This window comes from the organism of the source record quoted next, unplaced genomic scaffold, assembly GCF_019419815.1.
Source record: "Pyrus x bretschneideri cultivar Hongxiangsu unplaced genomic scaffold, Pyrus_bretschneideri_v1 Contig31, whole genome shotgun sequence".
Taxonomy (NCBI): domain Eukaryota; kingdom Viridiplantae; phylum Streptophyta; class Magnoliopsida; order Rosales; family Rosaceae; genus Pyrus; species Pyrus x bretschneideri.
The window spans coordinates 2,278,565-2,290,437 of NW_025999624.1; the positions used below are offsets into that span (position 1 = coordinate 2,278,565).

General features: G+C 37.0%; 2 protein-coding genes across 9 annotated transcripts; one reads left to right on the forward strand and one right to left on the reverse strand.

Annotated features, from left to right (window-relative positions):
- Positions 1 to 680: 680 nt before the first annotated feature.
- LOC103931646 (non-specific phospholipase C2) lies at positions 681 to 7,394 on the forward strand. Its single transcript, XM_009341165.3, is given in 5 exon segments — positions 681 to 1,319; positions 2,691 to 3,295; positions 6,645 to 6,824; positions 6,947 to 7,122; positions 7,124 to 7,394. Coding segments are annotated over 5 exon segments (1,569 nt in total). The 5' UTR covers positions 681 to 846; the 3' UTR covers positions 7,259 to 7,394.
- A 143-nt stretch (positions 7,395 to 7,537) lies between these two features.
- On the reverse strand, positions 7,538 to 11,504 carry LOC103929563 (hydroxyproline O-arabinosyltransferase NOD3). 8 transcript variants are annotated; one of them, XM_009338779.3, is made up of 11 exons: positions 11,273 to 11,503; positions 11,130 to 11,170; positions 10,902 to 11,042; positions 10,286 to 10,755; positions 9,595 to 9,662; positions 9,298 to 9,499; positions 8,739 to 8,836; positions 8,564 to 8,633; positions 8,413 to 8,484; positions 8,129 to 8,242; positions 7,538 to 7,906 (listed from the first exon to the last, which is right to left on the reverse strand). In XM_009338779.3, exons 4-11 carry the CDS (start codon positions 10,679 to 10,681, stop codon positions 7,835 to 7,837), a joined length of 1,092 nt encoding a protein of 363 aa, XP_009337054.2. In that variant the 5' UTR covers positions 10,682 to 10,755; positions 10,902 to 11,042; positions 11,130 to 11,170; positions 11,273 to 11,503; the 3' UTR covers positions 7,538 to 7,834. The 8 variants fall into 8 exon arrangements, with proteins under 8 accessions (XP_009337054.2, XP_048446160.1, XP_009337056.2 ...); XM_048590203.1 differs by lacking the exon at positions 10,902 to 11,042 and having other exon boundaries at positions 10,286 to 10,746; positions 11,273 to 11,504; XM_009338781.3 differs by lacking the exon at positions 10,902 to 11,042.
- Between the last annotated feature and the right edge of the window lie 369 nt (positions 11,505 to 11,873).

Sequence of the window (11,873 nt, forward strand, 5' to 3'; positions counted from 1 at the left end):
AATGAGTGGCTTTAAGGGCACAAGCAGGTGCCTAGGTGTCTTTTCTTAATGTTCAAACTCCTAAGAATTAATCGAAGCGACGGCCAGCCGCCTAACGCCTAGACGGCACTAAGTGGAAATTTTTAGAATGGTGTAGAAAACTAAAAAGAATTATGTGAAATTCATGGTTCATTTTTTCCTAGGAAAATTAAGCCAAGAAATTTGGCCATAAATATTAATTAAATTTATAAATTGAAAATCTTCCATTTACCGTTACATCATCACTTCTTTTTTTGTTGTAATTTATCAAGGATTATCTAGTAGAGAAGACTGTATAGATTCATGAAGAATATTGCTCTCTTCTAATCCTCCCATTTTGAGACGATTTGAATAAATAAATTTTCTTCTTGAGTAATAATCACTGTACTACTTCTAAATTGATTAACTTTTCATTCATTAACATACATTAAAATAATATCGTATTCATTTTAATTCAGTCATGTACTCCGAACCACGCCTTAGATTAGAAAAAGGAAAAGATAAAATCTCAAGAGTAAATATCTTTAAAAGCCTCTGTGAGGCTGTGACATCTTGTCCTGGTGGCCCGACCCCCAAAAAAAAAACAAGGAAACCGAAAAAGCTTGTGGTTTCAAATCATATCTTCATATCTAGTAAATTACTTAATGCACCATCCCCTGCCATCACCACTTGCCCCATAATACCAGCTACTCACGGGCTCGCATTTCTAACTCTCTCTCTCTCTCTCCATGCAACAGTGATTAATTTAATCACATTACTCACCAAAACACAGAGATAAAGTCCTTCAAACCAAATCCAATCCGGTCCAGTCCAATCCATAATTCTGAAATGGCCGCCGCCGCCTCCACAACCACCATTTCAATCCTCCTTCTGCTGCTCATAGGACTCAACAGTCCAGTCCATGCCAATCCCATCAAAACCATAGTTGTTATAGTGATGGAGAACAGGTCATTCGACCACATGCTGGGGTGGATGAAGAAAATCAACCCTGAAATCAACGGCGTGGATGGCTCCGAGGCCAACCCTCTCTCCACCACCGACCCCAACTCCAAGCGCTTCTTCTTCAACAACGAGTCTCACTATGTGGACCCTGATCCTGGTCACTCCTTCCAAGCCATCCGAGAGCAGATATTCGGGTCGGATAACACGTCGGCCGACCCTCCACCCATGAATGGCTTTGCTCAGCAGGCTTACTCCATGGACAACACCACCGCCCTGTCTCAGGATGTTATGAATGGATTCAACCCTGACATGGTTGCTGTCTACAAAACTCTTGTTTCTGAATTTGCTGTCTTTGACAGGTAGGTAACTACGTACCAATTCTTTTCTTATCGCGGAAGCGATTTTCTCACATTTTCGTTTTCTTTGCATTCGCATGATTATTTTTTATATTTAAATTGAATAAATAAAAAGAGAACTAAAAGTAAAAATAAACAGAGATGAGACGAAATTTCATTTGATTAAAATCTCTGATTTTATTTTTTTATTTTTATTTTTTGTTAAATGCACTTTTAACAAAAAAAAATTGCGTTTAACAAAAAAAAATTTACAAATATATAACCACTTTATTTTACTGCTTTTTATTCTCGTAATATGATAATAATTTTTTATTTTTTAAAAAACACAACAATATCAAACTAATTTCATTATTGTTTAAGCACATGAGTATTAAGATTAAAATCTCCTCACGATAATGCTTTCATTTTCTTTACTTTTTCATATTTTTATAAAAGTGAAATTCAGGATTCTATTTTTGTTACCAGAATATGAATTTATGTGGTAGTGAAGTGATGACATTTTCGATAAAAACAAGACAACTAACATGTCCTGAAAATGTCAATCAAATTCATTTTGTTCCACTTTTGTAGTTTACCATGCAATAATTGCGGTTGACACTAGTAATTTCTTAGATTATGACTTCCGATCGATCCGATCGAGCACGCTGTTTTCACTATTTTATCTTTTTAATCTTTTTTATAATACAAGAGATTATTATTTGTCACTTAGTATTATAGTAGTATTTCTCTTACTAACAAGTGAAAAATCTTAAATTTGGTTCTGATCAAAAATGAATTTGAACCATATTGTTGCTAACTTATTATGAGGTTTAGCTTAACCCCTCATCCTTAGTTTTCTTAATTTGATAATATCGTTTGTTCAAAAAAAAAAAATAGATTACTACTTTAATTTAACTTTGAACTGAGAGGCAGTGGGTTTTAAAGGAATTCCCTAACTAGCAAGGCAATTAACCACATACATTTTATTGATCGAAAATGTCATGCTAGAGAAGATTTTAGGTTCTCAATTGGTAGTAGGATTTTATCCCCTCTACTCCTCTCTTTCAGTCCCCTCTTCTCTTACTTTCCTCTTTTTTTTCTCCCTATAAATAAAAGTCAACATCAGATGTTACGTGGTTTAATCCTAATCATTCAACTAGGGGAGAATTGAACGGAAGAGAGATTTGGAGGTGAAAAAATCCTACTCCACTCTATTGGTGCACCATTTGTATTTTGATGTGCCAAATGATGTAACGAGTTTATCTCATCAACCTTATGTAGTATTTATAATATTACGTAGTACACTAATGTAACCACTAATGTAGTACAAAAATGTAAGTAGCATGCTATAGTTGGCTGTCCCAAGCAATTAATTAACCTAAGAATTTTGTAAAGGTGGTTCGCCTCAGTGCCATCCTCAACACAGCCAAATCGGCTCTACGTACATTCAGGGACATCAGCTGGTGCAACAAGCAACATCCCAGCCCTTCTCGCCAAAGGGTACCCTCAAAGAACCATCTTCGAGAACCTCGACGACGCTGGAATATCCTTTGGAATATACTACCAAAACATCCCATCGACATTGTTCTATAGGAACCTGAGGAAGCTCAAGTACATAGGTAAGTTCCATTTGTACGACACCTTCAAAAGCCATGCAAAGGAAGGGAAACTGCCGGGGTACACCGTCATAGAACAGAGGTACTTCGATGTCAAGAGTGCACCAGCAAATGATGATCATCCCTCCCATGACGTGTACCACGGCCAGATGTTTGTGAAGGAGGTGTATGAGACACTGAGAGCAAGTCCTCGGTGGAACAATACCCTGATGATCATCACGTATGATGAACATGGCGGTTTCTATGACCACGTCCCTACGCCGGTTCGTGGGGTCCCCAGCCCGGACGGGATCGTGGGGCCGGAGCCTTTCTTGTTTCAGTTCAACCGTTTGGGAGTTAGGGTTCCAACGATCATGGTCTCACCATGGATAGAGAAGGGTACAGGTGAGTACTAATGCTCCTTAATTAATTTCAAAATTTTCAGCTAATTAAATTATTGACATATGATTCTCTCCCTTTTTCTATGTTCATATTATTCTAAAGTTTGGAGGTTGGCGAGTACGCATATAGAGTTCCTATTAATAAGAAAGATAATCAAATATCAACACATGAAATTGCTCAAAAAATGTGAGCCTTTTTAGTATCTGAAGTGTTTTTCTTCTTGGATTACACTTGGACGGAATTGAAACCTATACCTATCATAATCCTTACCCTAACAAATTAGCCCACCATACGTCACCATTACCTTTTTTTTTTTTTTAGTATATACGATATTATCTATACTAAAGACTGTATGAATGTGATAAGTTTTACGATGCTAGTTATAACAATTTGATTCGAATTCATCTTTTGGCGAGAACTGAATCTAAGATCTCAATCACAAAGCAAAGAATAATACCTCTAAATCATAATACTAAGTAGTTCAGTCACCACTACCTAGAATAAGGTTGATCTATATACTTCAAGTTGTATGTCATGATGTTAGCATAGGTTCGTCTTGATTGGGAGAGAATATATAAAATGATTGCTTGGTTGATAACCTTAGTCAGAAAATAGTATTAACACTATACATAGAGGGGGTGTTTGTTTGACTAGATAAGGACTGGATTTAGCTATTTAATAGAAATTCCAACATGGACCAAACGTGGGATTCCGGTTGATTATCCTATGCGACCTTATTTTAAACTATTTAGCCTGATTTGGTAAAAAAGTTGGAAGAGTTTTTGATGTTTGGTAAACACCCCAAACCAACTTTATTTCAAAGTTTATGATGAAAAAAAAAACCAAAAACCTAATGCAGATTCAAGAAACCAACTTATTTGAAAAACACAGATGAACAGTAAATTCATTAATGAATTTTTCAATTTGCCAACATTACCCTCCTTCCTCCTGACTTCCTCACACTTTCACTCTCGCACGCCTTCTCGCAAAACCCTTGCAGAACCAGACCTGAAACTTCAATCCCAGCTCAAGCCTCTACCTCCTGCCATATAAAACTCCTATACTATTTGATTCCAACCCATTTGCGAACCCCGACTTCCCTCCTGACCCAATCTCCTCCCAATCTCCTCCAGAATCCATTAACAAGTCGTCTTCTCCAAAAGCTGTGAAAGCTAACCTCCACCAAACTAGCGTCTACAGCTCCACCCAAAGACTCAACCTTTAATCCTTGCTTCTCACTCCAACCCCCCACTTTCTCTCTCTAAACGCTTCACCGTCAATACCCACATCCCAAATTCTTCAGTCCTCCGACCCATCGAAGGAAAAACCAGAATCAATCACCTGGTTTCTTCGGATGGGTTTGGATTTGCCGCCCATGAAAGCCACCCTAATCCTCACCCACGACAAAGACTCGCCGAACCAATTGGCAGCGCTGCTCTCTTTCAACACCGACTCATCCGCCTCTCCGATCACATCGCCTTCCCCTTCTCATAAACCCAACACCACCGTGATCTTCATCTCTCTCCTCCTCACCACCTGCGTTGCTCTCTCTGCTGCTGCCGCATTTGCCTTCCTCTTCTTCTCCAACTCACCAAAATCCGCCCAGGTTTACAACTCCTCATCAGAGGAATCCAAGGCTCGACTTTGAAAAAACTCGATCATCCGGTTGTTCTGTTAGTTTCCTCAGATGGGTTTCGATTCGGGTACCAATTCAAGGCTCCGACGCCGAATATCCGCCGCCTCATCGCCAATGGGACAGAGGCGAAAGAGGGTTTGATTCCGATGTTTCCAACTCTAACCTTTCCTGACAATCACTCCATCATAAAGTTTATAAATATTTTCCTTTTAAAATTAAAGTATATTTAGTAATTCATTTTTATTTGTTAAAAAAAATTAAATTAATAACACATCTAGGCTTATAATTTTTTTTTTTTCATTTCACATAACCACATCTATTTTACATAAAAGTTTACCAAATATAATAATATTGCTTATTATTATTATTTTTTCTCAAATGCATTTTTACAAAAAATTTTATCAAACAATCTGTTGTTTAATTTCACAATTGCTTATTCTTACAGCACAGTAGAATTAGTTTTTGTTCAAAATACAGTAATACCAAAACAATCCTTAGCCATATCAATCCATGGTTCCAGGCTAATCCCCACAATTAGTCTAATAAGCCAATCCAATCCTGTTTATATCAAGCGTATCCATATTTAAGCTACTGATTTCAGTCTAGTAATTAGTCGTCGCGTAACACAAGACAAGTCGTAGAAGTTAAAAAAAAGGTATCGATTATATGGTACCACCACTCTTTGTCGGTACATCTGTTTCATAATCTTATTTGGATTGCTGCCAATTGTACGCAATTGACAAAGAATTTGGTGTCCATTTCACACTGCCTTTTTTAAAAAGAGGTGTGGAGCGATGGATCATGGCATGGTTTGGAGAGCACCTACAATTGTATGTGTTGTATGGGTTGTTTACATCGTCAATTAACAACGATGTGCTTTTGTTGATAACTTGGAGTTCGTTTGGAAATATTTTTAAAATATCTGAAAACGTTTTTTGTGAAATTAAGTGCTTTTTTAAAGAACCATTAGATATGTGCTTCATGGAGGGAGCACTTAGTGTTTTTCTATAATCATTTGGATTTTTACTAAGAATTAATTTAAAAAACATATTCATCAAAATTGCTTTCAGTAATTTTAAGAGTATTTCCAAACAAGCCCTTAATCAGCTAATATATGTGAGACAGTTAACAGGTTTGTTGAGAGAGAAATGATACACACACACCTTGTTTAGTCTCTCAAACACCCATGTTTAATCGTGTCGGTGATTTTGGTTGATTTAATTCAATCCAATTGACAATAAACAAAGAGGTGAAAATCACCTCCCATGTTGAGATTGTTAGTTAACTTGCGAGAAGCACATAAGCAAGCACACGGCACGAAAGTAACATAAATTTAAATATCTTGGAAAGAAAGAAGGAATGGCAAAAGTATGCCAAGGACGGTGACTTTTGCGCACCATTTTTCACCTTTACACGCGCTCTCGATACAGTAATCTAAATAAATTTCCTTATTTTGCTCGTTTATCCGAGTTTTGTACGTACAAAATGAGTTGAACTGGGGGGCAATTACAGGCTAGTTTAACAGAAGTGGAGTGGCGTTAAACATGGTTTACTAATTGATGAGAACATTTGTTACTTAATATCATATGCTAGTAAGCTTTGTTTCGTTGGAACTAATGCTCATAAGCTTTGATTTCTAGCAAAGTGGAATATGTTTAGAATAATAAAAACTAATGACTAACAGCTTATTGTTTGCATTGACGATGATGAATGCAGTCATCCATGGACCTAATGGATCACCATCTCCAACTTCGGAATTTGACCATTCATCTATTCCAGCAACAGTTAAGAAGATCTTCAACCTAACCGCACCCTTCCTCACGAAGAGGGATGAATGGGCGGGCACCTTCGAAGGCGTTGTCCAAACGCGGACAGAACCCAGAACTGACTGCCCAGGTTAGTTGCATTTTACTAGCTATCAAAACAGGAGAAGGTTACCTGTAATGTTGATGCATTAATCCTGCGTAGAAAAAGCATTGACTAACATGTATGTCTCAATTGCCTGGAATTTTTACCAGAGCAACTACCGACACCAGTTGCCATCAGAAAGGGGGAGCCTAAGGAAGATGCCAAGCTTTCTGAATTTCAACAGGAGATGATGCAACTCGCAGCAGTTCTGAAAGGAGACAACATATTTACAAGTTACCCGGAAAAGACGGGGAAGGAGATGACTGTCAAGGATGGGAAGAAATACTGCCGATGATGCAGTTAAACGATTCTTTGAAGCGGGGCTTTACGCTAAAAGAATGGGAGTTAACGAGGAACAGATTGTCCAGATGAGGCCCTCCCTTACTTCGAGATCATCCAAAACTTCACCAGAACACCCATAGAAATCTAGCAGTGGTTCCTCAGGTGTATATGTATAGAGCAGTCATATATTTATGTAGTTATACAAATCCAAGGAAACAAATGAAATAATCCAATGAAGCATTTCATGATGTTCAATATATCGAATTTTTTCTCCCATCTCGATCTCTAAGTTCTTAAACCGTATATTTGTATCAGGAAGATAAAATTTCCCTCTCTTTTGTATACTTTAAGCCCCTTCTTAAGCACTCAACGGCATAAAGATTCAACAGAAAACATCTTAAACTGTTAACTCATAAACATCCCGGGAAAACAAACCGCAATCCAAAATCTTATTGTGAGGTCAAAGTGCAAAAATTTGTAACATGAGAATGTATGGTATACAAAAGAATTAATTAGCCTTGATGGCTTTCTGTCAATGTGCATCAACAACAAAAGATCATTCTTTACTCACCAAAGACATTCCTTATCTAACTATAAATATTCTTTTGTAACATAAATTTGTATCGACAGAACCTCCCCAACGGTGACAAGCTGACAGCGTTTAAAATATCAGTAAGCAAGAGAAGAACTGATGGGCTTATATCTTACTTTTCATCTCAACCACTGGCTGAGCTGTCCCACCCAGGAATGTTTGCAGTAGCCTCGTTAACCATTTTCACGAGCCTTACCTGCATACGAAACATTTATTAACTGGATGATTGAATGATGAATGAAAGCAGACAATATTATGCCTTAGATTTAATTCAGCCAAATAATGCACGCACTAAACCGACAAAATATTCCTTGAAATTTTTCTTTCTTGCCAATTAATAACAGCATTAACCAACCACACCAGATCCCGCAAACATATTCTCAAACAGGCCATTTGAACATATTAGTAATAGACTTACCACGCTTTCAGGAACTCCTGGAGGGGGCAAAGAGAGGTTTCTTGGTGGAGGACCACTGAGATATGCTCTCTTGTCAAAACGCCATTCTCCAATCTTACCATAAGTCAGGTCTCCCTAAATGTTGACAGAAAAACTCTTTCAGAAACAAATAAATAATAAGGAAGCAATCGTAAAAATACATGCAAAAGGGTAGACCGTGAAATAATTGCAGTTCCATCCATTACAAATTAAAAATAAAAATAAAAAATAAAAAATAGAAGAAAGAAGGAGAGAAAGAGGGATACTTTTAAATTATAGTCGCATCCGTAAGTATAATGGATGATGAACCTCTTCCCAACTTTCAAATCCCATGGAGGCTGCAAGATTGGACAAAATTAAATTACTTAGAAGAAAAGGATAACTAATACATATAAGATAAAAAATAATCATTCAAACCTGCAACATAAAGTCTTCACGAAGAATATGCCGCACGCCATGCAATGCAGATGCCACAGCATATGCATACCTTAGTTCAGCAAAGAAACGACACCAACATCAGATGAAAACAACTCACGATCATTTTACAACACATCAGACCGAAACTAACTTATAATTCAAGCTTAGTACTCACATTTCAAGCACCCATCCAAAAGCCTTATCAGTCTCTAGGTCATCTTTCATTCTCAAAGACACATTCACCCATGTGGGAGCGATTTCCTCCAGCATGGACTGAAATAGATAACTAAGTGAGCATGCATATCAAAAGTACGATTTGTAGTGAATGTGAAACTGCCAGCCTGATGGCACAACTATAAATACGACGCTGAGATGATATAAATACAAGTATAGACATGCAGCAGAGCGATGTATACATAATAAATAATGTTCCATCATTTAAAATCACAACAATTCATAAACCACATTAGCGACAAAATATTTTCTTTATGATTCAAAGATAAATTGCCAATCTGATGAATATCATTGATTTTCCAAATTATTTTCAGAATTATGCTTTGTAGCAAAAGTAAAATGGTCTGCCTGATTACAGGACAGCCAGAGCTACGGTGAGGAAATAATAAATCATTTACAAACTGGCATGCACCAGCACACTACCACACTTTATGACAATAAATGTTTTACAATCCATAACCACGTAAACTGAAAGCTAGATTAACACTACGTTATTTTACCTTCTTTATGATTACAGGAGAATTGCCAATTGGATCAACATCAGTCACAGGGCCTTTTTCCACAGGATAAAACTTCCTAATTATTTTCTCATTTTCGGTTGGTTTAATGTAGAAAAATGGATACCCTGCTGGATTGTTTCCACGTGCTAAGTTTGGCAAAGGATTTACAAATATGTGGTCAGGTTCAGCCATTAGAATGTATCTGCATTGATCATGATAGACACCAGTTTTCTGATTCATAGTGAAGAAAATTTTACAAGAACTTCAAACGGGAAGGATAGATAAAAAAGCCCTTACTCTTCCTCGATTGTTGCTTTCTCCAGCCATTGCACAAAAGCCCATGGTCTGTTTAGGACAATATAGCCCTGGATACAACATTGAATTTAAGTCTGAATAATTGGTAGCAGAGATTAAACATTAGTTGCTAAGTCACTATAGACATTAAATTCTTTAATCTTCTCGGGGACACTAAAAATAAGGAATAAATTCGTTAAATATGTTAGTTACTAAGTCCCTACAGAGATTAAACATTGTGGTTAGGAAAGCATAAATCTTCCAATTAAAAAAAAATAGTTGCATTTACCATTTACCGAAACAATATAGGAAGAGACCCTTCTGACAAATATGCTGGGATTTGATGGTTCAAGTAATCTCCAGCAACATACATTGCATTCTCCATACATAGGAGCCCTCTCTCATAAAATGGAATGATAAATGGCTCTTCTATAACTAACAATATGTAGGGACATTTCTAACATGTGATTTTCTTCAATATCAAATTTCTGCCCAATTAGTTTTGTTCATTATGTTAAATACTTGCGATGAAACAACCTATACCAATAATGCGTTAATGAACTAGCTCATGAAATAAGTTGAAACGTTATACAAACAGCATAAGCAAAGAAGAAGATTACAACTTAGAAAGAATGGAAACTAAATAGCAAGTAGAGAGAGAGAACTGAGACAAAGTGGCAAAAAAAATTCTCACCCGATCCAAGCCCTCCGGAAGAGGATCAACCACAACTGTTGGAATCTCCTCCGTCAAATTGTCAGCATTTCCAGAATGCAAAACTCGAGTGAACTTTCCCATATCTGATCCAGGCATATCTTTTACCTTGTTATACCAGTAATACATGATCCGACACTGCCACTGGCTATACGGAGCATCAGTGGCTGTAACAACAACATGAAATTTTGGATTCTCCGCCTTCGAGGGCCTCTGAATCACGAGATCTTCTAACCAGTCTTCCCCCAAAATGCCTAAGTAGGAGGCTTTGTTGTGTACTATAATGGTTAACAAATTATACGTTGCAAAGAAAAAGCCAAGTGCTAAAAGCACCAAAAGTACTGGTGATGCACGTCCCATGCTTTTTCTCCCAATCATTCTTCCGCCTCAGTCCAAAATGCAGGACTTTACATCCCCAATGTAGAACACAACTCATTAGTTACCTACAAAATCTTTTTAAAACAAACCCATTAATCCCATCGATTCCTCCACTTCTGAGTTCAATTACAACGATATAGGAAAGCCACTCTTATTACAATAAACCCATTAAACAATAAACAGTATCCTTTCCCAAAGTTCTACTGAATCAAGCACAAACCCGAAAACAAGCAACCTGGCATTTCTGCATTACGATTACAATTTACAAGAGAGACAATAACAAGTCAATGCATCGGGTTTGATGTTCGAAGAGCAGCACAGCCACCAAGCAATCCAATGAGCATAAATATTAAGTCCAAAACTAGAAAAACAAAACAAACAAGAAGTTGGAAAGTTTCCAATAAATCAAACAATCAGAGCAGCAAAAACAAAAGGGGAAAATTCATACTTGAGCTACAATTCAGAGGAATGTGAACTGGACACGCAGATCTACAGAGAGAGAAAGCAAATAAAGCAGGATAACTGGAAACAGTTTATAACCGAAGAAACACCTTAAAAGAGCAATGATTGTGAAAGGCAAGAGCAATTGACCTGTTAAAATTGCAGGTTGGGAGTTTCTAACAGATGAAGGTTTCCCTTCTCTTCTCTTCTCTTCTGAGGGACTTGGAAAATGAAAGAGTAGCGACTCGGTAGGTTTTTTTTTTCAACGCCACCTATAAAACGCGCTTTACGACGCGGAGGTTTTTTTGGATTGGTATTTCTGACATAACTCAGCACTTGGGAGGTCTGAAAAGTCGGATACCGAATCTGTCTGTATAAAGACCCATTTCAAAAGCAGGATACTGAACCATCCTTTGTTGTTTTTTTGGGGATTTTCTTTCTACGATGGCCCCTTGTATCGAAACTCCTGATTTTGTAACTGCTAGATGTTTGACAAAAATTAAAATTTAACGGTTAAAAGTTAAAAATATGGAATACTTCTTAATATCATAGAATTTTTTGTTTTTGTAGTTTTATTTACGATAATGCTTCTCGAAACTCAACTTGAGTCTCACTCAATCCTCTAAAATTCAAATAGTATCACTTTTTCTTTTAAATAAATGATAGTATCTGCACTAAAGTGATAGGTGAATGAACTAAGCTTCACACTAGGCCAACTATAATAATGTGATTTGATTTCGCCTTTGTCAAG

Coding starts and splice junctions, on each gene's coding strand:
- LOC103929563 (XM_048590203.1), bottom strand. CDS start 10,681: ATGATTGGGAGAAAAAGCATGGGACGTGCATCACCAGTACTTTTGGTG. Junction 9,663..10,285: donor TTCCGGAGGGCTTGGATCGG/GTGAGAATTTTT, acceptor TGTTGTATCCAG/GGCTATATTGTCCTAAACAG. Junction 8,634..8,738: donor TTTGGATGGGTGCTTGAAAT/GTGAGTACTAAG, acceptor TGCTGAACTAAG/GTATGCATATGCTGTGGCAT.